This window comes from Falco cherrug, chromosome 3, assembly GCF_023634085.1.
Source record: "Falco cherrug isolate bFalChe1 chromosome 3, bFalChe1.pri, whole genome shotgun sequence".
Taxonomy (NCBI): domain Eukaryota; kingdom Metazoa; phylum Chordata; class Aves; order Falconiformes; family Falconidae; genus Falco; species Falco cherrug.
In genome coordinates this window covers 110,737,170-110,765,045 of record NC_073699.1, presented here as the reverse complement: position 1 = coordinate 110,765,045, position 27,876 = coordinate 110,737,170, and the positions used below count along the sequence as shown (strand labels likewise).

Below are 27,876 nucleotides of genomic sequence, written 5' to 3'. Positions count from 1 at the left end.
CCCCCTGATAGCCACCCCACCCCCAATATTCCCTTAAACTGCCCCACAATGGCCACGCCACCCCCAAATATCCCCCCAACTCCCCCCCTTTAATCCCCAAAGGCGAGGGAGGGTTGATGGGGAAGGTGGGTGACGCTGCAGCCTGGCCCTGGGGCTGTTTATTCCTTGTCTAGACTGGGAAGAGCTCCTGGATCCAGGGATAAACACGGCCAGGGCATCAGGACGGATGATTCATGGTTGAAGACCATGAACGTGCCCTGCTGCAGGATTAACGCTGCCGGGGTTCAGCGAGGAGCTGGGGGGGCCTGTCCTCCCCTTCTCTCCGGCTTAAACCCCCCTTCTCCCTGCCCCACAGCGAAGCTGTGGGCCCCAACAGCACAGGGAAGGCGGGGTGGGGGGGAAGAGCAGCCCCCCAGCATGGGAGGGGGCAATCGGGCCAAATCCGCGTTCCCAACGGGCATTTATTTGGGGATGTATATACATATACATTCAGTCACATACGTTTCCTCCCAGAAAAAGGCCCCGTGAACGTCTGGTACATGAGAAGGTTTTCCGGAGTATTATTATTATTTAAAAGCTGGGGTCGTGCCCCAAAAGGCTCGCTGGAGAGGGCAAGTGGCAACGGGCCCTCGCTGGCCTCGGATGCAGTGAGCTGAGAAGATGGGGACATGTTTGGTGGCAGCCACGTGACAACGTCCCTTAGGACACCCGAAGAACATTGCAGTCGGTCTCTGCTCTCCCCCGGCACGTGGGGCCAGCATCCAAACCTCAAACCAGCTTCTGAGAGCTCCCGAAACCCTGCTGGAATATTTAAGGGCAAATTTTTGGCCCCGGTCCTTCTTCCTTAAGTCTCATATCTCATGGAGAGGCTGGGGAGTGGTTTTGCGATGTCCAGAAGCCCTGGGCGAGATCTCCCGGCCTGGGAGAGGTGGCGAAGCGGAGCTGTACTCTGTGATTGTATTAGCAAGGAGAAAACATGCACGGTAGCGATTTAGTGTTCCCCTTCCACCACCTCCGTGCCCCCTAGCCTGTTCTAAAATGAACAAGTCCTCAATCCTGCTCCCCGCCGCACTGGGGGGATGCCCTCCCCCAGCCCACCCCACTCCTACCCTCTCCCTCACTACTAGTGGGATATTTTTCCGTGAAAGGCAAATTATTTTGCCCCGTGGCAGCTGGATGAGGGGGGCGGCGCAGGCTCGCCTGCATGGCTGTACAAGGAAAGGGGGCGAGCTCGGCCTCGCCTCCAGCGTGGTGAAGCGTCTGGTTGCTCCCCAAAACGTGCTGGATGTCCCCAGCTCAGTGGAGAGCGTGGTGGGGATGGGTCCTCGCCTGCAGGCATGTTCCTGGTGAGGACTGAGCGATGGCAGGCGGGTTTGGGGGCTGGGGCAGCCAGACAGAAGCTCTGCTCTCCAAAACCGGGCCCCTGGCAGCTGTCCTTCCCCCCGGCCAGGGTTAACACCAAGGGTCCCGCTCCGCTCGCCCGCGGCAGAGGCTGTCGCTGCGCTGCCAGGCGCTGTCTATGAGGCTCTGAGCGTCCTCGCATTTCTTCTTGACAGCGGCATCCAGAATGGCCTTGTGCAGGAGGTCGACCTGGAACACACACGGGGGGCAGTCAGGAGAGGAACAAACCACAGCTGCTTCTCCTCCTTGTTGTAAAACCACCTCAAAAAGAGCCGGGAAAGTCGCCCGTGTCATAAGTACGGGTGACAGAGGGGGACGGGGCTGACCCAGGTTCCTCCCCAGTCCCCTTGCCAGCCCTGGATGCTCGTGGCCCATCTCGCCAGGGGACTCGGGCTGCAAATCCCACATCCTGTGGTTATATGGACACTGAAGAGCTCCGTGGCTCTCCCACCCTTCGTGGGAAAGCTGGGCTCACCCTGCAGGGAAACATCCACCCACGCCTTCCTCGGAGGGCCCCGCTCGCCCTTCCTCGCCAGAGGAAGGGTGTGACGCAGCCTCGCACCCTCACCTGGTAGATGTTTCTCCACGCGGCGTTCAGCGCTGAGAGGAACCTCTCCAGTTCTGTAGTGCAACTAAAATAGAGGACCCAGGGGGGCAGGAACTGCTTGCTGTCCTGAGCAAACTCCTAAACACCAGGAGAGAGGCCGGCCGTTACCGCTCCGGTCCTTGCCCAGCCGTGGGCCAGCCGGTCCCGAAGCACCATGCTCACCAGGATACAGTACTCCTTGCCGGCCTCCGTGGAGATGGCGGTGATGTCCGTCAGCTCCACGGTGCCCAGCGAGCGGAAGAAACTGGTCTGGCAGTCCTCGTGGCAGGTGAAAGCCTTCTCGTCCGTCAGCACCAGGCAGCAGGGGACGCAAGGTGTGGGGGCAACACCCTGGGGGATCACCTGCACGGGGAGGGGAAACGGGGGGTGGTAAACTGTGGCCTGAAGGAGCCCCATCTCCATGGGGTGTCCTGTGGGGAAGCCCTCCTGGCTTGGGAGAAAACTGCCCGCTCCATCCCTACCAGACATCCCCGCTCCCTTGGGCAGCTCCGTGCCGGCCGGGCTGCGCCCCACAGGGAGTCTGGGCCAAGGAGGGGGTCGATGCGCCCACGCCTGGGGGCCTGTCCCCAGCTCACCCCTTTGGAGACAGCCTGGCAGAAGTACTGCATCCAGTCCGCCATGTCCTCCTCGTTCTCGGCGCTCAGCTCCAGGGAGGGCCGGTCCGTCAGGATCACCTGGAAGGAGTGGGGCCGGTCGGTGGTGTTGGAGCGCCGGCATCCCCCGCACTGCTCGCCGCTGGGAGAGAGGGGGGAGGATGGGGATCAGCGGGACGGACTAGCCTGAAAGCAGCCTCCCTCTGCTCTCCCTGCGCTGCACGTCACCCCTTTTCCCCCACAAGCGCTCTGTTCCCATCTGTGACGATGGCCTCCACCTCCGCACGCTGCGGCAGAGCCGGAGCTGAGTGTGGCGGGTCGCCCAGCGTGGCTCTCGGAGGGGTACGTCAGCCCCTCAGAGGCCAGTTCCCCAGCAAAGGGTGGGCTCGGTGTGCCAAACCCAGGAGAAAATGAGCTCCACGCAGCGGAGCCGAAGCCAACGGGCACCTGTACCCAGCCAGGAGCAAGCAGGGTGTCCTGCAGCACCGACTGGATCACCAGCTGCCCCGAAACACCTCCCTCAATATCCGAAGGAGCGCCTGACCCCCAGATCCCCCCCCACATCCCACCAGCCGCTTACCCCATGTTGATGGAGAGCAGAGGCGTGACGTCGGTGCGATCCGGGTACTGGTACAAGATCCCGTTGCTGCCGTTTGGGAAGATGAGAGGTGGTGGCTGGAGTCAGCTCGGCTCCGACAGCCACCTGGCCACCCTCTGCTTTGGTCCCGCAGCGGCTCCTTCCCTGCCCTGCCCTCCACCCCACACAGCCCCCCCGGTGTTGCATTCCTGCTGCTGGGCAGCCACAGCTGGTGGCTTTAGCCTCCCAGGTGACAAAATGGGTCCTTTCACCTCCCAAGCAGCTCCTGAGCAGCAAACTGGTCCCAGCACCCAGCCCTGGCTGACCCCAGTCCCAACCCAGAGCCCCAGCACCCACCTGAGCACCACGAAGCAGGTCTTCCACTGCTCCTTGCCCAGGTAGGAGGTCCCCGCTTTGTAGTGCAGGATGCCGTCCTTGGTGACCGTGTTTTCAGCGGAGGTGTAGCTATTGTTGGTGGGTCCCAGCGCCTCGTCCATGGGGTCTTCCCAGTGAACGAGGCCGTAGAAACGCACGACGACATTGCAGGCCTGTGAGAATGAGGCGGAGGAGTGAACAGGAGGGGGTCTCCCACGAGCCACCACCGCCTGCAGCGATGGCCGCGACATCCAAACTCACCTCGCACTTGGACTCCTGGGCCACGAACTTTGCAAGTGCCAGTTTCTCCATGGTGGCATCTGTGAGGATACTGGGGTACGGGGGCTCCCGGCACCCTTTGATCATGGCTGATTTCAAGGAGACCAGGAAAAACCTGAGAGGGAGGCAGAGATCTCCGATGAGGCCAGGGCAAACAGCCCCTCACCTCCCTCACGCACTGTGATGCCAAAGGGGCTTCCCTTCAACGTTGGCCTCCGGTTTTCCAGACCAAAGGGTCTCGAAATCAACCTACAGACCAAAGGCGATGGGGGCTGCAAAGTCTGAACTCCAGGAAGGAGATGGGCGAGACTGGGAGATGGACATCCATCCCACCACAGCTCTCGGCAGGGCCATCCGGGCCCTGAAGAGGTCACCTCTCTGGGCTGACAACACGCGGAGAGACCTGGGGATGTGCCTTGAAAGTCAAGGCCTCGTCTCTACTCATCCCAAGTGAACCAAGGACAGGCAGCCTGCGTCGCCCAGAGCCCCGAGGCCGTCAGCCTGAGGGACAGGTGACTGAGGGTATAATCAGGGAAGGGGCTTTGGGTTTATTCACGCTCAAGGCATTTCCAGCTACCTGCAGGGTTTCGAAGGTGGCATCAAACCAAACCTCAAACCCCCAGCTGGTGGTAGAACTTTGTTGTGAAGGGCTGTCACCGGGGTTTCTTGCATTCCCCAAGTCACCCCGGGAGCCCGAGGGGCTGCACGCTGGGAGGAAAGCGCCGCAGTTCCTTGCCCGGTCCCTGCTTACTCGGTGAGAGCCACGTCCGCGGTGTCGAGCAGGAACTGCTTCCTCCGATTCGTGCACACCAGAGTCACCGTCTGCTGATCCAGCCCAACCTGTGCCACGTAAAACCAGTTAAAGCAGCCGGGTGGGAGATGAGCTGCAACGCAGCAGGGCTGAACCTGGCTTCTGGCCCCAGCAGAGAAGGTCAGCAGTCGCTCTGCTGCCCACGTGAAGACACAAGCAAGCTGGGCACCCGCCGAGGTGGCATCTGACGGGGGATCACTTTGAACTCTCCCAGTGTCAGAGTTACTGGCCAAAAAAGCTCCCCGTGGACAGAGCACCCAACAAAACCACCCCACCGTGCAGCTCCTGACACCCCTGCGGCCAGAGAGGCGAGGACTGCCCCCCCCTCGCCTCCTGCTCCTCGCAAGAGGGCTGACCCGAGCCAGGCTGCACTCACCGAGATGTAGTCCAGCTCATTGTAGGAAACCGCCTCCTCCACCATGTACGGCTTCTCCGCTGCCCCTGGCACAGACACAAAGAGCCACGTGAAGGGGGGCAAAGGACCTGCAGCAGCAGCAACAGACCCGCAAACCAAGCTGTGTCCCAGGCAGCACGGAGCCACAGGGCACGTGTCCCAGGGCTTCTCGGGGGACAAGTCACCCTGAGCTCCCTACTGTGACTGCCACTGCTCCAGGGGACACGGGGGGACTGGCAGGAGCTGGCAGTGGACGTAGCAAGCTACAGTGCCCTCATTTATGGACAAGCCACGAGCCAAGCAAGCCTGCTCCCTGCAGCTGAGCATAGAGGCTGTCGGGACAGGATACCTTTCCGGATCAGGTACACGTAGCAATCTGTCAGCAGGACGTAGATCAGCTGCAGGTTCCCCTCCATGTGCCCAGTGCTCATTCGGATCATCTGTGTGGAGAGAAACAAGCTCTCAGGCTGCGGCCGACGCAGGCACAGAGCTGGTCCTTCACGGGAGATGGATGGTGACCACCTTACCCTGAACAACTGCTCCTCGTTCTCCCGAAAGACGTGGATCATCAGCAGGAGAAGATGGTTATTATCCACCCTGTGAAGAGAGACAGTAGAGGATGGACACAGATGCAGAGCTGGGTGAGTCGAGAAAGGGCAATTCCCTTCCTGATTGACCTTGTCCACGATTTGGGCACCTGCTGACCATCCAAGACCTTTTTGTCCTGACCCCTTGGTGCCTCTTCATCCTGGAAAAGGGTGGGCTTTGCCCCCCCAACCCAGAACAACGGAAAAGTGACAGGTTGAGCTCAAGACTATTTGGAAGATGCTCTCCCTGCTGAGCAAACCAGCCTCACCTGAACTCGGAGGGATGGGTCAGCTCCGAAGGGCTGCCCTGCCCTTCCTCCACACCAGAGTCCTCAGCACTGCTCGGGGAAGGGCTGGGCTGCTCCTTCTTCGGCTCACGGAGAGCCTGGGGGTTGGCAGTTTCTGTCTGACCAGTTTGGGGTTCATCACTCGCCCCTCCAGACCCCTCTACTGCCCCAACTGCTTCTCCCTCTTTGTCTTCTTCTTTTTCAGGAGCCTCAGGGCTACCAGAAACATGTGGCGGTTGGCCAGGCCCTGGAGTGTCATGGTGGCCACCACCTGATGCAGCAGCGTTTGGACTCTCGACGGTAAAGCGGTAGAAGTCCATGGGGGCTGAAATCCCCTCACTAAAGTCGCCAGAGGACGATCCATCTGGGGTCTCCCCTGGCATGCCAGTCCGAAAGGACTGCCCGGGGAGCTCGAGGGGGGCGTTCCAGCCACCAGGGTCCAGCTGCCCGTTGAGCCTGTCCATCACCTTGCTCAGCGGCTGCCCCACGCTCTCCATGGACGTGTCCTTCATCTCGGGGATGCGTAAAGCCAGCTGGCTGAGGGCAGAGCGCTGACGACCCTCCTCCTGCCCGCTCGGGTTTGGCTCACCAGCCGGGGCAGGGGGGGCACCGTCTCTCTGCGGGTCTTCTCTGTCACTCAGCCCGTTCACGCCGCTGTCTCCACTGGCCTGCTGGGTCTCAGATGCTACAGGCGCAGGGGTGTTCACTGGCTCCTCGGGCTTCACCTTCTTCTTCTTCCCCGTTTTCTTCTTCTTGGCTAACCTGCATGGTGAGACACCAATGAAGATGTCACACCTGGGCGCGCTAAGATTTCTGTAATATAGAGAGGGGTCCCACCCTTTCCCAACAACCTCCCTTTGCAGTTTTCCCTGTTGCAGAGAAATCCTTATACCAAGGGGAACATCGCTCAACACCCGAGTCCTCATGTCCATGCCAGCCAGCCCATGACAAGCAAGGTATGGGTGCTGCTTCCTACCTATCCAAAAAAGAAAAGAGGTGCTGGCTGCTGGAGGCAGCGTCTTGGGCTTCCTTTGGCTGCAAAGGGGATCACAAATGGATGTGGAGCTAAAGGGACCTGGGAGAAATCCCTTGAGAGCCAGATGCTGGGAGGAGAGGTTTCAAGAGGCCATGGGAATGCCGGGTCCCCGCCTGCCAGAAAAGGGAGATGCAGGCTGGAGCCCGAACGGCACACGGGGCTGGGGAAGTGTTCAGGCCTCCCACGGCACCCAAACTGCTGCCAGGTCACTCTTGTTTGGGAAGCCAGCACCGTGCTCCCCTTGCCGTGTGCCTGCCCTGGGTTACCCAACATAACCCAGCTCCTCTGCTCCTCCCAGGAAAAACAGGGCACAAGAACAAAGCACAGGCCTGCTGGGCTGGTTTTGGGGTGTCCCCGTCCCCAGGTGTGAGCAGACGGAGCCTTGAGCTCTTTGTCTGGGTTAAGAGCTCTGAGGGATCCCTGGGGATCTCCTCTGCAAGAGTCAAACACAGGCCAGCAGGTCTGCAGAGGCATCTCCCTCGACAGGTTTAGCCACAGCTCCTTGACAAACAAGAGGAAGGACAGCAGAGACGATCTGAGGCCCAGAGGTGCTGCAAACCTGCCACCAGCTGGAGAAAGCTTCAAGTAAAAGCTCCCGGCTTCCTCTGAGCTCTCTGATACAGACTGTTGGGCAAAAGTGTTTAAGCTGAGCCGGCCTGTACCTCTACAGACCCAAGGAACCAGCTCTGTTGACACCTACAGAGCATCAGTTGGTGTGTGGAGGTTTAAAACCACTTTTTCACGATGGTATAAAAGCTACGCCACAGATGCTGTCTGTCAGGCTACAAGGGGTGGCAGGCACATCATCAACCTCTGGTGACAGATGACAATGAAGGGCACGTTTCCAGGCCAGGCAGCTCTGTCCCTACCTGATGACCTCCAGTTCTGTGCAGCTCTCAGACTGGTCCGTGCCTTCAGGGGTGGCTTCTGCCCTCTCCTGGGAAGCTGTGTGCACCGGCGTGGTCTCAGCAGAGGACGGCGCATCGGTTTTCTCCTCGTTGAAGGGGTTGTAGCGCTGCGTCGGGCTCTTCACGGAGGCCTTGCTGCCGTTCGCCTCCGAGGCGGTGGAGCGCGGGCAGCTGAGTGTGTCTGTGAGGTCTCCATCTGCAAAGACAAGAAGGGAAGAGCGGGATTAACGTCAGCTCGGGCACCTGGATCAAGTCAAACCAAGCAAAGCCGCGCGCTGGGGGGCTGGGGCATTACACGGTCACTGTGCTGCTCGCAGTGACACCATCGCGGGCACTGGCAGAGCGCCGTCGGACCAGCGTAGCTTCAGATTGCTGCGGGTAGCGGGCTCTTTGCGAGGAGGGACAGAGAGGCCAGCGTGCGACCCAGCATCGCTCTGCCTTTTGCACCCACTGCAATTTAGACAACGCCTGGAAATACCAGCTTGGCTACCCACGACCCGGCAGCCAGGTTAAGTAGAGGCAGCATCCTTGGGAAGGAACTGGAGGGGTCTGGGGGCCACAGTGCTCCTTAGCAAGGCGACAGCAAGCTAACGAGGCTGCTGCCCTGCATTGCTGCTTCCCCCCTGCGACGGGGTTTTGGGAAGATGCTCGCCTGGCTAGAAGGGCAGGAACGGAGCCAGCCCAGAGAGCAGCAATCCTTACGGAGTTGGCTGCTTTCCTCTGCTTGCATGAGACGCACAAGGGGGGCTGGAGGTGTGCTGGAGGGGGGACACAGCATTCACTGGGGTCCGAGCGCACAGAGGGGCTGTAGCACAACCGGCTTGGCCCACGTTAGTCTTCAGAGGGAAAAGGAGCAGCAGAGAAGGGCGAGAGGAGTCATGCTCGGAGTTACCCATCCACAGAGTCATGGTTACAGGAAGGTTACCCATGCCCTTCTCTTCTCCAGCACCCTTTGTTTCCAAAGCCAGCTAGAAACCTCTGGCTGGGCAGGGAGACCCCTTCGGGAGGGAACCACAGCCCTGGCAGACTGACTCAGGAGCTTACATTTTAAATAGAAAAATGAAACCTCTTATAAAACCCTAATAAAGGCAGTTTTGTGATGGCCGATTTCAAAGCACGGCTTTGTTCCTGCTGAAACGCCTGCCCTGCAGCGTGGAGGGTGCGAACTCTATCAAGGGAAGTAAATCGGGTAGATTTTTAATGCCTACATTAAAGGGAAAATAAAACATTTACAAGCTATTTCAGCCCCAGGCTTCTAGCCTGCATCACCAAAATGAATGTCACTTCTTTTGCCTAAGCCCTACTGGTTAAGACAAAACAGTCTTTGTCAAAAATACAGAATTTTACCCCCAGAAGCATTTGCTGAAAACAAGGAACTGCCCCAACTTTCTTAACCTTTTGCTCTGGTACAAACATTGGTAAGTTAACCCGGCCGGGGGTTACAATTAAAACTTTGCTATGGCCAAGGTTTACTCATCAGAGTAACCCAGCCCGGAGCAGCGACAGGTCACACTGGCACCTGCACACGGGAGCTGTGCACAGCCCCAAAGCAGGAGGGATCTGTCCCCAGCGTCCCTCGGCTTCTCCCAGCCTGCACCCAACACCCTCAGCTAAGCTGCATGCTGGGCGTTGGGTTTGGAAACACGGTTCGTACCCCCTGGGTGTACGGTCAAGCTTCAGGGACACATGAAACCATTTCTGTGAGCATCTCTGTGCGTGGGGTAAGGAAGAAGGTGAGAGGGGAGCATGTTAGAGCCCAAGAGCAATCCACATGGAATTCAGGTAGGATCTTCCCAAATATTCAGGTGGTATCGGCCATGGAATTCGGACCCAAGGCTCCAACCAGCTTTCAGCTGCAAGGGATGGAGCGTGGGTGTATTTCCTCTGGGGTAAAGCAGAGAGGTCTCCTACTCCTGTGTGTGGAGGAACTAGAACAATTTCCTCTAAAACAGGCTCATGCTCTTGACCGTAAAGGCCAGGCATAGCTGACAAGTTGGTTTTAAAAATGAGAAAACAAATTAAAAAAAAACCCAAAGAAAACAAAAGAAGTGTAGTGACCCAAACTGAAGACAGCCACGTGCTGGATGCTGTGCCTTCAAGAGGGGTGTTTTGACACAGAAGTAGGGTTCAAGGACAACAAAACCTCCCAAGTTAATGCCCAAAATTAAAGCAAGCAGAATTAATTCAGCTGTTTTCCAGGGCTTTCAGGAAACCAGAGAAGGTGGATCAGTTCTTCTTTACCCCAAAGAGGAAATCTGTGGTGTAAGGCCAGCTGGCATGTCATGCTCATTCTGGACAGGCACTGATCCCTGCCCGCCAGCTTCACGGTGAGGGCAATTTTGCAGCTTTTCTTTTGGAACCTGGTTTGGAGGCTCCTTTATCACCATGGGCTGTAACATATTGAGCAGCCACGGACCTGCACTGCAAACCCCAGCCTTGCATCTGCTACGCCAAGCGCTGGGACAGACGTGGAGAAGACACAGAGGGATTATCAGAGGCAGGAAAACATCCCCCTGCTCCAGGACACACAGCCAGGTGAGCGTGCCTGCACACACCAGGAGCTGGGGAAAGCTCTGCACGTGGTCTCACAGATGAGACACACGACCTCCCACCTTGGGGGATCTTTTCTGCTCCTTCTGCCTCTACTGAATTCCATCAAGATGTGGTGGTTGCTTGTTAAAAGAAATGAACCGGGAAGCATGCAGCAAGCTTCAGGTGGCAGCAATGCAGAGGGAAAAACAAGATGTTGTAACAGATGAGTATGTCCCACCTTCCCAGCCTCTGCTGGGCATGGTCTGCATTGCTGGAAACACATCTCCAAAATCATAATCTATAAAAATGAGGGATAAAACTCAGGATTAGAAATACAAGTAGTGGGGAGGGAAGGGAGGCAGGGGAGAGTGTAAAAGGGATCTGGGGCGATGGGAAAGGAGAAAAACAAAACAATTTTCCACCGGCATCCGAAACGCATGAGAAAATAGTTAGCGGACATGGATGCAAATGGAAGCCAGCTGCAGTAACAGTTGTTCTTGCTGGATGTTTGCATTATGGGAGCTGCAATGGGACCAGCGAAGGACGAGGGCCCCATTATGCAAGGTGCTGGAAAGCTAAAACAGAAAAACAATCAGTGTCATCCAGGACTTGTGCACCTAATCAGGGATCTCCTCTGGAAACCAATTTAATCACTCTGTGCCTCAGTCTCCCCGCTTCACACTTACCTCCCAGATACTGTGACCTTTGACTCATTAATGCTTGCAAAGCCAGGGGTCTGATCAAAGAGGAAAATTTGTCCTCTGATCATAAAATCCCCAGCTCCACCTATACTCCCAGGGTAGTGAGATGCTCCTGTTGAAATGAGGAGCAGTGAAAGAGTTATAGAAGTTACACAGCTCCACACTGGAGGACCAGCGGCAATGCCTCCCCTCCTGGGCTTGGACACCTCCACCATCCTGGTGCCACAACAGGGGACGACATTTCTATGTCAGCACCAAACCCCTCTATGCACGGGGAAACCGAGACACAGATCACAGCCGCTGCCCGGACACAGGGAATAGCTTGCCATGATGCCAAACCCAAAACCTAGCTCCAAAATCTCCTGTATCTCCACTCCAAACCTGTCTCCTCTTGACTATTAGGTTTCCATCCACCAGACGGGCTGGAGGGCATAGCCAAACCCATGACACCCCTTGCCCAGTCAAAATGGACAGGTTGGAGATGTGCTGCCACCGAGACGTGTTCTGCTGAGGGAAAAACAGGAATACAAGCCCGGGGTGCAGCAAGCACTGAAACAGCCGCTTACGCCAAACCGTTGAGGCCAGAGAATCTTCTTCCTGTGACTTTTATCGCTAGGTTCCTTGTGCTGGCTCCAACTTACCTGGGACGATGGTTTGGCATAAGCAAGTCCCTGAAAGCAAACCCTTTCACACTTACAGCATGAGTGCAGATACTGCAGGTGAGCCCAGAACAGCGGTGCGCTTCAAAGCCCTTTGCTAAAACAACACTAATGCCCACCCCGGGCTGCTCCTTCTCAGCATCTTTAATGTCTGTGGTTTCTGGCACATAAATGGCAACTGGTGGACCCTTGTCTCAAAGGCAACCCAGCTGTAATGCGGACTCAGCCCTGAACTCACTGCATCCAATTAAAAGCACACATCACCCCATCTATTTCAGAATCCCCTGATCTTGCTTTGCTCAAACCGACATCCAAAAAGGAACAGGGCCGATGTATTTTGGATTAGGAACAGCAGCGGCAGAGCTGCTCCTTCACGTGAACAGGCTTCGTGCAGGATAAGAGCTCCTTGCTCCAGCCTCAAGAGGGTTAAGGGGGCAGGCACAAGATGCAGGTCTTCTCAGTTCATCAGGAACAGCACCCAGCCCTCTCCGAGGGGGTGAGTATGACAACTGATCGGGCTGCTCAAGTAAAGATGCATAAAGGGGAAAAACCAGCACCTCCAGGACCACGGGCTGCCTTTCCCTCAGATTGCAGACATGGAGAAAGCTCTGGAAAAAATTCCCCACCATCTCCAGCATATGAGGGACTCCGGACTGCAAAATAAGTGGTTATAAAAGGTCCTCTGCAGCCCAGTGTACCTGCTCTGTGCTGGAAGCCACACTCAGGTATGGGTACGCTTTCACTGCATGGGGAGATTCCTCCAGATCTCGCTAAGACACACTCCCCAGGATGGAAATGCTGCCTGAGCTGACTAGCAGGGAAAGTCCTTCTCTCCCGATCCAAGGCAAAGGGGCAGTCAACAGCTTAAATCCCAGCACTTCCCAAGGCAAGACAGGGAGACTCACAGCCTAATTGCTGGGTCTCTGGCTTTGGTCTCTTCCAGCCCATCATTTGGTGCCTCATCTGGTCCAGCAGCTCAGCTGAAGGGGATAGGGAAGCGCACAGCCCTGACCACGCCTGTCTCCAAAAAACCACTGACCTTCACTGGAGGGAGCGATGGCGCTGTCGTCCCATTCCAGGTTGGTGGAGGTGACCGAGTTGAAGGAGTTGAGGGACAGGCTGTCCGAGCCGTGCACGGAGCTGGGCAGTCGGTCCTCAAAGTCTAGCAGGTACTGAGGTTTGTAGTAATCTGGCATGTACGGGGCCAGATCCAGGTAAGGTGCGTCCTGCAGAGAAGAGAGCGTGGGGTGAGTCAGGCTCTGCGTCACCGCACGCTGTGACTAGCACAGTCAAAACAACGGGACTGTCCTTGAACGTCCTCTGACCGTCCATTTCTGCCACCTTTCAAAGGAAACCCGGCTGCTCCGCTACAACGCTGAGGGTTAGTCAGTGGCTTTGTGCTTACCTGGAGGGACGCCAGTGTTTCATACCACACTTGCAGAGCTTAAATCCTTTATCCCCATCACTGCGCCCCACAGCTGGCTTCCCTGCACCTGCCTTGCTCTTATTCCTCTTCCAAACAGTGCAGAGGAATAACTGAGCAACAGGAATAAATCCTGGATCTCCAAAGACCCCAACCTAGAGCCTTTCATGAAAGTGGCAGCTTCACGTGTTCAGCTGATGGCCTTCAGGAAGGTACAGCCCAGACCAAGTGGTGGGACCTGTCACAGCCAGGACTCCCCCTGCCCCACGGACCTGCTCTCCCTGAACCAACAGAGACAGATAAAACACTCACCAGATCCAAGTCAAAGCGGATGAACTCCAGCCCCGACACCAGCGTTAGGAACAAAGTCAGATGATCGTGACTGCAAACCAGGGCGTTCCTGCAGCATGGGTAAAACAAAAGAGCTTTACAGATGGGGGAAAGAGAAGAAAGAGCCACAAGCGCCTTTCTGTTTTCTTGGCGGCCTGTCTCCGAGCTGCTTTATAAATGGCCCCAGAGCTACGAGCTTGCTGTTTGCCTCCGAAGAGCCATGGCAGAGCTTAAGGGCAGGTACATGCGGCTCAGAATAGTCAGGGATCCGCTACGTGCTGCCCCCAAACTGAGCTACAGCCAGATTTCCAGGCATCCACCACAGCTGGGTCCCCGGACAAGAGGTCAGCATCTTCTTGGAAAACAGGGAAGAATATAAAGTGTACATCTGGGACTGGGAGTAAAAGCAGTAACTAGGAGAGACATGCTGGCAAGCCTTTTTATATAGGACAGTGAGTCCACATCTGGGACCTTTACATTAATCATGCAAAACCTCTGCAAAACCCACAAGGAAAAATCGGACCCCGATCAACTGCCTGGCAAATTAGGGCTGGCTTCTGATGAGAAAGGATGCCGACCAGCGCCCAAACGAGGAGCTGGGGTACTCACTTGACATAGTACTTGTGCAGCAGGCTTAGGTTCTCCTGGAACAACCTCAAATAGCTCTCCAAGGAGTTTTCATTGAGAGCTAGGTACAGCCATGCCCGGCCTGAAAACAAAGCAACAGAGATTTATCTGTGGGGAAATGCCTGAGAAGTGAAGCAAGCCTAGAAATAATCACAAATCCATTAAAACACATCAGATTGTTCATTTGCATTTGTTATCATTTCAGGGGAGCAACTGACCATTGAGGAAATCTGTGGGGGGTGGTGGGGTGGTGGTGGAAACGACAGCAGGTGAAGGGACAGATTCATGATTTGGAGTGGGAAGGGGAATAAGAGACTGCGTGGTAGCTCGTTGCGAAGCAGACACACAACTGTGTCTCTCCACATTTCCAGCACGGATCAGGAGATGGGAGAGATGAAGGGAGAATTGTTTTAAATCAGGTGCAATTTGAGATATTACACAAATTCTGGTGCAGAGAGAGGTGACGGTGGAGCCTGTGCTCAGCTCCGCTCTCACCGGGCGTACAGGGCTTGGGAGATGAAGGGTGTTGGGATAATCAGGCAGAAAGGAAGTCTCTGGGCACCATCCTGCGTCAAAAGCAGCCTCGTCCTGTGTCAAAAGCAGCCTCGATGGTCCCAAACATCCACTACAGACAACTCACAGCAGGGGAGAAGCAGCATCGGGCAAACAACAGCTACAGTGGGACATTCTGGGTCGAGAGAGGCAATGCCTCCCATCTGCCAGAAAACCTTCCCTAGAGCACGGCCCAGCAGATTGCTTTGGTTTCACAGCAGCAGAAACAGAGCTACGACTGACCCAACACCTGATCCTGAGGCACGGCGTGGTTATTTCTCGAGCCACCATGCAGTAACAGCAGGACTCCCACCTCCCTGGCCTGAGCAAAGCAACCTGGCCTCAGCAGGGGGCTGCCTGCAGCCCCAGCCCTCAGCACAACCTGCCTCCTGCCACATGTCCCCAAACTCAGGTTGGCCCTCAGAGCCAGGGCAGCGTCTGCGAATACTCACTCCGTCCCAAGTTGGTGGCCACGTGTTGAAGCACTTCTATCTGTTTGATGGCTTCCCGGCGGGTGAAGTGAACAACCAGCACCCAGTAGCCCGAGGAAAGATCTTGCAGCCTGGAAGAAGAAAGAAGCCCAGAGGAAGGTTAAAGGAGGGCTTAGTTATCTCCATCCCAGTTACTGCCTCGATGGCTACGCCGTGCTGAGGCTACACGGTAGGCAGAGCATGGTGAAAAGCATCCCGGCAGCCCAGGGGCAGGCTCCGTGCTTACCCATAGAGCAGGGCATGGTCCAGATGTTCACAGAGCCGCTGCAGGACCTTGTCGTGGTTTCTGATGGCTGGCGTCTCATCTTCACAGGCAGCAAAATAGCTCTGCAGCTGCAAAAGGAGGAGATGGGATGGCTGCAACGTCCTTCTGCAGCCCACCGAGGAGGCAGATGGAGATGCCAACACGCTCACAGCTAGCATTAATCAGCTTTTTTTAATCTCTCAGCTTGCTAAAGCTTGATGCAGGTTACTTACAGGGTCTAGCAATTGGTTTTAAGAGTACTCTAAAGGCAGTAGTAACTCACAGGGAGAACCTCACCCACAAAGCCTCAGAGACAGGCCAGCAGCGTGGCCACAGCTGCACAGCCTCCTCCTTCACAGCCAGCACTACAGCGGGGTTTCGGTGGTTCCTCTGCAGCATTGTAGCCATTGCAAAGCATTTTGGTACAGAAATAAATCGGAGCTCTGGGCTCTGTTTCTGGCTCTGCCATGAACAAGCCCCCTCCTCAGTCTCAGGGTCTTGCCATGGGAAACCCTTGTTGGGGAGAGACATCGCTTCCAGGTACAAAAGATGCACCGAGCCCAGGAGACTCATTCCTGCAGCGTGCACGCTCTGTGCTGCATCTGTGCGAAATCTCAGCAGAATTTCAGCATCCCGGGAAGAACCAGAGGTTTTCTTGTTACAGGCAGCTTGGGTAACCACCACGATGCTGGGTATTGACGCCATGCGGCAGTGGGCTGCCCCAGACTTTCAACCACAGGCAGCGGGGGCTCGGAGGGTGCAGAGGGCAGCGCAGATACGGAGGCACGTGCATACAGGACAAAGGCAGTTCAATTAATCCCGAGTAGTTTGCCTCTGCTGGGCAAGGCTACAACACATCACTTCAGGAAGCTGCCACTTTCTCTAAAATCAGGACAGCTTGACTCATCCTCAGTTAACCCGTTCGCAGTCGCAGTTAGCTCTGAAGTCAGCACTGGCCCCAGGCTCTGCTGACAACAGCCCTCAGAGGCTCACCACAGTGTGAATTGCTTTTCTGCTTCTGCAAAACCTGCTAGAAATCCTAGAAACCCCTTTACACCCAAATCCTATATCCCTTCCCAGCTGACCCACCGGCTTCCTCCTGCCCCTAGAGCTTACAGATCTATTTAGGTCCCCGTCTCACACATACTTGGCATCCAGGCAGGGAGATTACTCACCCAGGATGTAATCTCAGCTGTACGAGCCACGTTTATTTGCTCTGGCTGGTGACAAGCAAGCACAGTTCAGCCGAGCCGAATGCAGCACCCATACACATATTTTAGTGACCTGATATGTCTTTGCCAAACCTCACCAGTTAAATGGTAGATTTCGAAGCGAAAAACTTGACAGTACTGTGCTGCTTGAGTCTGACCTGGCCCCAGAAACTGGTTGCTCCTCCTGAATTACTACTAGAGCCAGAGAAGCTCCTTTAGAAATGTAAGTCTCAATGTAAAAGTAATTCCAGTCTCAATGTAAAAGTTATCAAGGGGACAGAGAACACCTCATGGCCCCTGGAGAACTGTTCTTGACGACACTCTTAAAAACATGAATATATCTAGCTCCAACACCTCCTGGCTTGAAAGCCTTGAAATCTTTCTGGAGCTCTTAGGTAAGATGGGAGAGCCAGGCGTGTTCCTGCACGGAGCTGGTCCCAGCCCTCACGTGGGAAAGAACTGCTGAGCCCAAAGAATCGCAGCCAAATTCCCTCATCCCATCGCCCAGCGCAGTCCCTGTCCCATGTAGTCCAGAAGACAAATCCCCTGGGGAAGGCAAAACACAGTAATGTTTTGTTTGCAGAGTCACCCGCGGGTGCTCTGGTGACGAACAGAATTTTTTACAACACCCAGGTGAGACGCGAAGCACTTCAGCTCAGCAGCACTCGTCTGTTTTTGGCAGGAAGCTGTCCCAAAAGATTTACACTATTAATAGGTAGCTCAGACCCAAGCAGGGAGGAGAATGCCCTAAAATCCCACTATCTGGGAACTATTTCAGGAGCTACCTGCAGTCAGTGTTTTAAGCTGCAGTAAGGATATTAGAAGAAGAAACAAAGTCATCATTTAAAGCCGTATCCCTCAGACCATGGATAGATGGAGCCACAGGGGATGCTCTCCAAGAGCTGTCTGGAGCTCACTAAAATATCTCATTTCTGGGGAAGCTGAGGCAGGAAGCAAAGCCGCTGCCATACTGGTTGTGAGCCTGGACTTGAAGGCAGAAACTCTGGGTTTGTCCCAACCATCTCCATCCATCTGCTGCCTTTGCAGAGAGCTGGGATACCCTCAGAAGAGGGCTCCTGTCCGCAGGGATTCTGCAGGCTCTGCACTGGCTTGAGGAAATGCAGCTCTAGGGGACAGTTAGGGGGAAACACAAATAAATTAGGCTCTCCGTCAGCTTCCCACTAAACACAAAGAAATACTCAAGCTAGGCTCTGCACACACAGCTCGGGGAGGTCACCTCAGAGGGAACTTGGAGCCTGTCTGTGCCACCGACTGGAGGAACTCCCCATGACAGAGAGACTCCAAGCCTGAGCAGCAAGAGAGATGAGCAAGTAGGAGCATTTCCTCTTTTTTCTTCCCTTCCTTCCCCCAAAATAACTTAGATCTTTGTTACAGTTCTTCCTGCAGCCAGTTCACAGCTCCCAACCCTCTGTTGCTACACGAACCGATGCGCTCCCATCATCAGATGATGCAAACCACCAGCAAACAGCAGTTGTCTCATCTCAATGTCTCCGAACATCAAGAAGCACCAGGGAATTTCTAAAAAACAGATTTCTCTTCCCTAGAAAAGCCTGATCTTCCCACGTGAAGGGATCTAGGTTTTGAAGGACTCATTCTCTGTTATATTAAGGCTTGGTGGCACTTTTAACTGCTCTGCAAGGAGCACGCAGCCTCCTGCTCCACACAAACCAGCTACCCCTGCATTGTACCCTCTTCCTGGGAAAGCTGCTGGAAAACCCAGCATCACAGGGATGTCCAGAGCAAACCTACCCCAAAAGGCTCAAGCCTGTCCCTCCGCAATGTCAGGAGCCTGAGAACAAGCTGGCGTGACAGCGCTTTGCTCAGAGTCACGGGGTCACACCAGCCCTGTGCACGTGGAACCCCGCGAGCGCGGAATGCGCACTCAGCAGTTTTGGATTTGGATTCGGGCACTCTGAGTCACGGCATTTTAGAAGCTGCAGGTCACAGGGAAGGGCACCAAGGGCTCACTCCTACCCAGAGGCACAAAGATGTGCCACCACGTTCTCCGTATGGTGCTGCATCAAGAATGGTGCCGTTTCCAGCATTCCACCAAAATCAACACAGCCAGTGGGCTGAGCAAAGGACGTGCACGGCTTGCTGGCGCCCCAAAAGGAGATCGGCCAGGCAGATCCCTGCCAACCTACCATGTGTCCAGGGAGGAAACAAGACAGAACAAGATTCGGGATCTCCTGGGTGGAGTAATCCCTACAGCGAGGGTGGGGAAAGGCTGAGGCTTGCAAAAGCTGATGGGGAGGTGTTTTCAGCTTGGGAAGAAGGATGAAGACACACGCAGAAGAAAGGTACAGTGAAACAGCCTTCCCATTTGGGGAACAAAATCCAGTTGCATCATCCCCTGAAACACATCTGCCTACTGCCTGCTCCAAGATCAACCTAGCTAAAAATCTGTAGGAATTATGACCATGAGCATCTTGGGGCAGAGGCACAGGCCACGGACCATCCCAGTACCTGACCCTGACCATGAGTGCAGGCAGGAGTGATGTGGCACTGCCCTGAAAAAAATGGCATTTATATGGAGTGTTTACTTCTCTCCTGTAAATCACTGCAAAACACAAATGGATAATTTGAAACCAACCTCTCCCTAATCACGGTGCAGCAGATGGACCTGTTTGGGAGGTGGTGACCAAACTCTTACGAAGCATCCACAAAGCAGCTCCCTGACATTCCTGGGCAGAGCTGGGCCAGAGCAAATCAGGAAGGCAGCAAGCAACAGGGTTAAAAAGCATTAACCAAACACGACACCTGGGTTTTCCAAGGATGCTCTTCCCCTCCTCTCCTGCGCTCCAACACCAGAAGCCAAGCCTGAAGGCTGGCTCTGAAACAGGACTCAAGTAGGGCACAGCGAACGCCTCGAGCCCTGACCCGGGGCTATTTTTAGGCATTCCTGTGGCCAAAATAAGCGCTGTCGGCACGCAGAAGGAATCCCTGCCATTCCCCGAGACCACTCTGCAGCCCTGACTCGGTCCGAGCACCAGTGTTGCAACAGCGTGGGAAGAACCTGTTTCTGTGAACTGGTTACAAAAGCCCAAACACTTGAGGCTGGCAAGTTAAAATACACTTGAGAAGAAAGCAGAGCAGAAGGGCGTTTGTCCAAAGGGAGCTGCTTTGCATGGGGGGAACAAGAGGTTTGTGCTCCTAACAATTGCACCTCTGCCCTGTTGAGGAGAAGGTAGATTTAATTGCTGTTTATCAACCACAAGTTGATTTTTTTTTTTTTTTTTGCAGTGATACACCACACCCCACGGTGGCATGCACAAGAAAGGATGTTCCTTGCACAATTTTATAACCTACTAATTGCACTGGTTCTCAATGAGCGTGAAGCTTTCCAGACCGATTTGCAGAGCTTCTTCTGTGTTGCAAGAGATGCCAACAATCAAAGAGGCATGCTGTAAAGTCCATGCTCCAAATCTAATCACTTTTGTGGCGCTCCTTTGAAATCTCTCCAGCATTTCCAAAACGTTCCTGAAATACTGTCTCCTGACCTGTTGATGGCTGGCCACAACCCAACTGAGTCTTCATCTCCCCTCCATGTATCTGGCCCACAGATGTTTCACTAGCAGCTTTCCGACACCAAATTCACTTCCCTTATTCTGCTCGGTATTTCCCTGGCAGGACAAACACAGTGACAGAAAAATAAACACTCCTTGGATTCCTCTGGCTCCCTAACCACCGTGCCTGCTGCATGGGAAAGGCGAGAGGTGCTTCAAAACCCATTTTCCCACCCACAGCACATGGAGTGGTGAGGGCTTTTCCCCAGCTGCAGGAATGCAAACCGAAAGCAGTACCACAAAGCAGCAAGTGGACAGCCAAAACGTAACGGAAGGAAACTGCAGCACCCATTTTTCTGCCTCAATTCCTGTCTTCTCACTGTTTTCACCAGCAGCTGGAAAGACACCTTCTCCAAGCTATCAAGTAGGTGGTTTTCTTTCAGGGCAGTACGTCACCAGCCATCCAGGCAGGCAGCTGAAGATGCAAACCCTTTGCTAGATCCAAATCCCTTCCCAAGCCTGCTCCCAGCACCTGCTTTTCCACCATGCTGCATAAGTGTACAAGGATGGTGGCATGTTACCTGCCAGATGCACAGCCACAACAACCCTCTGCAGCAAGAGCAAGCCCATACGGTTTCTTGGAACACAGCTTGCAAAGCTGTCTTAATGTCATCAAAAGAACGCTGATTAAGAAGCCAGCTCTGGGCCTTGGCACTCAGTCTGGGGCTGCACCTGGAGCTGAGCACCTTCAGGAGCAAGCCTGGAGCTCCAGGGAGCACCAAAAAAAGGTGGCAGGTGACTGACCTTTGTTCCAGGCAAGCGATGGCAGCTCAACTCCAAGGGAAGAGGTAACAGGAAGGGACAGGACAGACACATAAGAACTGGCACTCTCATACCTGCTCAGGGGAGTACAGACATTCAACGGCAAATGGATAAAAAGGAGGCTGAACTACTCTGCCTGGGAAACTCCTGATCTTCCATACCACCCATAAAAGCAGGCTGAATTTCAAGGCAGGAGTATTATTCTCACTTGTGGAATACAAAGCCCTACAACTTCAGCTCTAGCAGAAAGCTTTTGAGGTTGCATATGTGGTCTGACTCAACATTTCTTACAACAAGCATCCACACCAGTGTTGGCCTCAGCGCCCAGCTTCCCATCCCAGAGTCAGTATGCCTTGCCCTAGGTCTTGTGGCTTTCCCGGTGAAATACATCGGCATGCTCAGAGCATCACACATAATGTTGGAGAGAAACAGAGCGTGCTCATGATGTGCAGAGACAGAAGCCTAAAACAGGTGAAGCTGAAACCCACAGCAAAGATGCTCCGTGGCTGGAAATGCAGAGCTTTCAAGCATTTGCAATCCAATGCCAGCAAGGCTGTCACCTCCTGGGACACGTACGCTTGTCAGCCCCCACACCGTCAAGGCTCTTCCAGGGCTTTCCTTCATTATTTCTAAGTGGCAAACCTTGCAGCAGGCCAGACCTGTGCGTGGCTCAGCCAAGGATAGGGTTTTTTCCAGTGGTGACGCTTGCTTGTAGGTCGCAGGGAGCATCGTGTTCCTCTGTTGTGGCAAGCAGAGCACAGAGCAGGGCACGGGCATGCAGCTGGCTGCTGTGGAACAGGATCCCTGTGCTAACTGAAGGCACACAGAAAGGTCAAATGCTCGGCACAACTGAAAAAAAACAGGTTTCATGGGAAGAAAACCCACGTCTGGTTGGTAAACACACCAAAAAACAAGCTAGCGTGGGGTGCCCGTGCCCTGCGAGTCTTGGTAACGGTGCTGCTCTCCCAGATAGCTGCTGCTTACTCACACGCCAGGCACTTGCTGCTTTGAATCTCACCCCATCGACCAAGTCCTCTGGCCTGCAGTTATTTCAGTTACTCCTCTTGGACCAGGATATCAGAAGCAGGGAAAGCTGAAATCACTCAACAGCCACTGAAATTGTGCAATCGGAGGCAGGGAGGCTCAGAGGCATTGCTTCAGCTCCTCATACAAAACCTACTGCCAAAATTCAGCCTCTTAAACCAACTGGTCTCCCAGCAAAATGCTTTGTTTTAGTGGTAGGAGGACAAACGGGATTTTTTTTTCCTCCCCAAATGGCTATCCTAGCCTTGTCCACAAGCAGATCCAGAACTGATTTTGAGAAATACCTTCCCTGGGTATAGAGACATCATTTTAGGTACCCACAGAATCCAATCCCCTTGCAACTGTACACTACGAACCTCATATCACCACCAGACCTGTGCCAGGATGAGGTGATAGGAATTTCCAAAGAGAAAAACCTTGTACCACTCAAGCAACCAAAGAAATAGAGCCACGCTCTCAGCAGAACCACAGCAAACGGCTTTGTTCACTCATCAAACAGGGGCAAAGCCCTCAGAGGACCACCAAAATATGTAGTGTCAGAGTTGCAAGCTTTTGTAGATTTCCTAAAAGCACCTGAGCGACCCTTGTGTCTTCGTGGTCAACTTAGTAGCTCCGTGAGACTGCTGCTAGCTTCAGCCACAGGCTCCTGGCAGCTGGCAGACTTGGTTCCCGTGGTGAAGGGGCATGCCAGGACTTCCGAGGGGAGCAGCATGAGCATTCTGATGTTGATCTCCGCTGTGTGCTCCCCACAGCAACAGTAGATGTGGCCTGGAACAAACGTGAGCGAGAGGAAATATCTTGGCAGAGATAAACCCCCCTGTTATCTTAGAATCAGCAAGGTGCCCCTCAACAGGCAGCAGAAGACAAGCTGCTGTCGGGATATTTTCACATCTCCAGAATTGCCACCTCTATGTCACGGCAGCTGGGCTAAATAAATCCACTCAGCCAGAGATGAGCATGTTCCCTACATGATTTGAGGAGGGATGCTCCACTCCAGCGCTACCTGCTCCTCTCCAGGACACGGGGGTACTACACCATCCCCAAACCTACCCTTCCTCGCCACGCAGGACAAGCAGAGATGTTGCAAGGCAGAGCCCAGGAAGCATGGGAGACTGCAAAGGCATTTCCATAGTACAGGGCTAAAAATCTGATCCGGAGACAGGCAGAAAAGGCACAGCATCAATACACTGTGAGAGAAGTGGAAACTTTCCCAAAGTCATGCATAAACAGAGCAGAGCCAGAGCTTTTGGCAAGAACTCCTGCAACATCGGCAAAACACACTGCTCCACCTGATTGACATGCACCAAGGAAGAGCTGCTCTAGAGTTCATGAGAATGTGTGTCCTTCAAAGGCAGTAGGAAAGGCTGAAAAACAAAGAGCCCCCAAATCCTGGATTCCAATCTCTTTTCTGATTTTACATTTAGCTCCTGGAATTGCCAACAATAAGCACTGTTTAAGGACTTTGCATTTCTACCACCTAATCGCAGGCAGGACAGCAATAAATCTCTCCTTAACCTACACTGCAACATCCAGGAGGGCACGGAAATCCAACAAGAGAATACAAAACATCTACACTACCAGCTTCAGCATGGACCAGGTCATCTGTGATAGCTTCTAGCTACCAGGAGATGGTTGGCCAAGGATGGATATGAAGCTGTTGGCATTTCTAACATGCTTATAGTGGCAAGAGTTCAACTGGGAGGCACCAGGACACAGCTCTCATCCCACTGCTGCCACGCACAGTAATAGCTCCTAGAAGAAAACAAGCACTTGAGTGAATAACATGCTCATCTCCAGTCTTCTGCCTCAATAAAACACCAATTCTTTTTTAAAAAAATAAGGTTTAGGCATCAACTTGCACAGTAATTTGTGCTGGAGCACAACCCTCAGCATAAAGCAGGATGAGTACTGGAATGGAAAGGGGAAAAGAAGTGGTCATGAGACAGAAGTAACAAGCTCCACAGAATCACTGTCCCACATTGCCCTCTGAATTTACATCTCTCAGGGAGGTCAGAGAGGACAAGCTGTAGACAGAAAATCAACACCATGCTCACAGCTCCCTTGGATGCATGTTGGAATTGAAGCAGGGACCCAGCTCGCCAGCGCTGAGCTTCTCCAACCTCTCTTGAAGCCACCAAGACCAGAAGCCTCTTTGACACCTCTTCAGCTGGAAAGGCCAATTTTGTCTAAACGAGATGTTTTGCCTCCCTCTTTGCAGTCGAGGCCTGATCTCACACCTCTGCAGTCAAAAGCAAAGCTCCCACTGATCTCTAGAGATACCGATGAAGTACACTAATGGTCCAGATCTGGCACTTGGGTATCACACAGAGAAACTTGCAGGTTTGTAATTACTCTCTCCAAGCAGGTTTGCAACCTCACCTTTTCTAGCTGTGCTCCATCCCTCATATATTTCTAGGAAAATAAGAGGGAAGCAGTCCTGTCCACTGAGGCTTGAGGGATTCCCTTGGAACTGAAGCACTTTTTTTGATGTTGATTTTTACAGAATTTACCCACTGCTGGTGCTCTGACCCCCACCCCCTCCTGAAATTCCAAAGCACCCTGTAGAAACGGAAGTCACAGCCACAGGTCTCTGTGGCACAAACCCTGCCCAAGGCTGCGCTGCTGCTCGTTGCCTTCCCCATCTGAGGCAGGGGGAAGCTGACAAGTGTCTGGATGGTTTTCCCTGAGCCGCTCTGTGAAAATAAGGCATTTTTTCTGCTGCTGTTACTCAAAGCCTGACATCATAACCAGGTACCTCAGCCTTCAGTGGTGGTTTGTCCCAGTCTACCCAGTCTTGAGGTGGGGTTTAGTCCTGGCTGTCTTCTAAAGTAACACTTGACTTGCAGTCCATGGACTGCCGAGAGTTCACAAACTCCTCTTTGGGTCTGAAGCTGAGAAAAGTTATCATAATCTGGCCAAAAAGCAGCGTGGAGAGGCATGCACATCTCCACAAACACATCCAAACCCTCCGCTCTACAACTCAAACCTGCAGCAATGGCGAAAGTATGGAGCAAGCAACCTACACAGCTAGGAAGGTTTTGAAATCAGAGGTGAGCTACTTGGAAAACTCCTCCATGCCCCATGACACAATCCCAGCAATGAGGAGTTACTCAAGATGGACCCAGAGGTAGGGAGAGCAGGATGAATGAGAGCAGGATTTCCCAGCGCGCAGCCAGGGTGTGGGAAGGGTGTACCTGCTCCCTTAACCTACTATCTTACTCTTCCCACTAATGAAGAGAAAAAGAGAAATATCAGGGACTTGAGGGCTGAAGTCAGAGAGGCAAGTGCCAGGAGAAATGAGCGGCTCCATAGCTGAAGCGAAGTGATGTCCCCAGGGAAGAACAACCGCATCCTGGGGGTAAAAAGCAGGGGTGTGCCACTGGTGGACTTCCGCCATGCAGCTCAGTTTGCTTTCACTGAGATGGTATAAATAAGTCCATCAGCCTGAAGTTTCATGTAGATTCCTAAGTTGCCGTGAGCTTTCTTGCTGTGAACAAAAAAGCGAAAGAGGCAGGACCGAAAAATCTCCAAATCCCTCTTCACCACTGGACCAACTGCTGGTTGGTGAAAGTCAAGACAAGTCAAGGCAAAGGTGTGTTGGCAAAGCTGTAGTTGAGGATAATTAGAATAAGCACCATGTTGATTTTATAATATGCCCAACAAGGGTCCTCCAAGGATTTTCTGAATGAATGCAAATAAATTATGTCAAACTAATCCAGTGTGAGATATAATACATAAGGGGAAACTGAGGCAGCAGTGCTGCAGAGCACTGTGACAGAGCTTGGAGCAGGCTGAACATCCAGCGATGTCCAGGTAGATAAAAAGAGTATCCTTAATTTTTAAGAGGACAGGAAGGTGAGAGACCAGAGGACAGGGTCACCCATGGAAGTAAAGAAAAAGGCTGGGAGGGGCTTGCACATCCATGCTACATCCCAGAGGTGATGGCAGACCATCCCTTTCTTAACAGTGCCGGGAATTCACTCGTTATGGTCTTTGTAAGATGAGTTTCCACAGATGAATCTGTGTCAGGACACATTGCAGATCACAGGAAACCTCCCATTCTGTGAGGCAGCAGAAACCCAACGACTGGAGAAACATCAGTGAGTTCAAAAAGCCTCCTTTCCCCAAATGATGAAAACAAACAAAACCCCCTTTACTTCCTCCAACAGAGCCTGGGTTCTTTCTCAAAGAATGGCTGGAGCTCGCATGTGGACTAGGCAGGACACGTGGCCCAGCCCAAAACTTTCAGCAAGTCCTTACAACTCACTCCTGTGACCACCCCAACCAGACTCCAACGTCCTGGTCCCCTCTGAGCCAGCATGCAGGTCTTCCCCACCAAAGTGATGGGCTTTAAGAAACACTCTCAGCGGCAGCAGACACTGAGGGGCAAGGAGAAATGAGGGGCAAGCGAGAGGACAAGGTGAGAGACAAGGTAAGACAGCACATGTCTTCGGAGCCCCCATTTTGAGGGCACAGATCAGGGCTCAGCCAACCCACAGGTACGAACCATGCGTCTCCTGTGTCCACAAGGAAAAGTTTCCCGGCCCTGTGCCCTCTACAGCACATGCCTGGCTGAAGGGAGATCTCTCGAAAGAGGGTTTCAACCTGGACTCATTTAGATCCCCCTAGCAAACAGCCCCAGGAAAGGGGATCCCCCAAGGATCCTCCCCCAGTCCTGCTCACAAGAGAAAGAAACCCTTTAAAAAGGGGCGACCCCAGGGGGGAACTCCAGTATATCCCAAGCAGCAGAGAAAGAGGCTCCTGGGGGTGACCCTAGCAGCGCTCTTCTGGCAGGGTGGGCCAGGGGGTGACCCCGCACCCCCAGGGGTACCTCTGGGGTGTCCCATGGCACCAGCAAAAAAAGGATGCTTCCGACCTCACACCCCCAGCACAGGAGGTCTCTGGGGACATCCCCAAATGACACAGAGAAGTCCCTAAAGGTGTCCCCTGCCTCTGGCAGAGGGGATGCCACTTGTCCTTGACCCCACGCTCCTGGCCCAGAGTCCTCCAGTGTCCCTGGGGTGTCCCCAGACCCCTACCTTGGGTGCACGTGTGGGTCCCTAGGGACTGTCCCCACATCTCCGGCGGCAGTGTGTCTGGGGAGTCCCAAGTGTGCCCCCCAGCCCCACACCTCCAGCAGAATCAGTCCCCAGGGACACTCCAGGGCAGAGGGGCATCCCCAGGGCTGGCCCCGGACCTGCAGCCCCAGGAGAAGGGGGTCCCCATGGACACCTCAAGGGCAGAGGGTTCCCCAGGCCCGCAGCCCCAGCACAGGGGGGTCCCCAGGCCCAGCTGGGGCGGGGACGGGACGCCGCCGGTGCCGGAGCCTCCAGGGCCACCTCAGCCCCAGCCCAGGCCCCCGCCGCCCACCTTCTTGACGGAGAGGGAGATGTTCTCCAGGATGCGGTCCTTCACCTCCGCCGGCTCCATGGCGCCGCTGCCCGCCGCCGCCGCCGCCCGCCGCCGCGCCCGCCCGGCGGAGGCCGAGTGCCGGCCCGCCCGCCGGGCCCGCTCGCCGCCCCGCCGCCCCCCGCCGGCCGGCTCCGTCCTGCCGGCTGCCCCGGCCCGGCCCCGGCCCGGCCCGCCGGCTGCGGGGTGGCGGCCTCCGCCGGCGCTCAGCGCGCCATGGCCGCGTCGGGCTCCCCGCGGCGGAGCGCGGAGGCGAACGGGGCCCCGCGGGAGGAGGGAGCGGAGCGGCGCCGCACTCGTGACGGGCTCCGCGCTCCGCCAGGAACTGAGGTCAGGCGGGAGGGAGGGGGCGGTGCTGCCCGCCCCCCGCACCGGCACCGGCACCGGCACCGCCCCGAATGGCGCCCGCGGGCGGCCGGCAGCGGGGCTGGCGCCGGGTCGGTCCCTCA

The 27,876-nt window shown here is 54.6% G+C and overlaps 1 protein-coding gene across 3 annotated transcripts; it reads right to left on the bottom strand.

Moving 5' to 3' along the window:
• Window positions 1–441: 441 nt before the first annotated feature.
• Window positions 442–27,876, bottom strand: PLEKHM2 (pleckstrin homology and RUN domain containing M2). Of its 3 annotated transcripts, XM_027803418.2 has the most exons (20): window positions 27,389–27,758; window positions 15,397–15,503; window positions 15,132–15,241; window positions 14,110–14,209; window positions 13,483–13,570; window positions 12,787–12,973; window positions 10,626–10,685; window positions 7,817–8,051; window positions 5,894–6,673; window positions 5,565–5,634; window positions 5,387–5,477; window positions 5,020–5,084; window positions 4,584–4,672; window positions 3,815–3,947; window positions 3,536–3,726; window positions 3,182–3,247; window positions 2,584–2,743; window positions 2,171–2,350; window positions 1,970–2,086; window positions 442–1,590 (listed from the first exon to the last, which is right to left on the bottom strand). In XM_027803418.2, exons 1-20 carry the CDS (start codon window positions 27,446–27,448, stop codon window positions 1,453–1,455), a joined length of 3,027 nt encoding a protein of 1,008 aa, XP_027659219.2. In that variant the 5' UTR covers window positions 27,449–27,758; the 3' UTR covers window positions 442–1,452. The 3 variants fall into 3 exon arrangements, with proteins under 3 accessions (XP_027659219.2, XP_055561475.1, XP_055561476.1); XM_055705500.1 differs by lacking the exon at window positions 10,626–10,685 and having other exon boundaries at window positions 27,389–27,876; XM_055705501.1 differs by lacking the exons at window positions 442–1,590; window positions 1,970–2,086; window positions 2,171–2,350 and having other exon boundaries at window positions 2,584–2,682; window positions 27,389–27,759.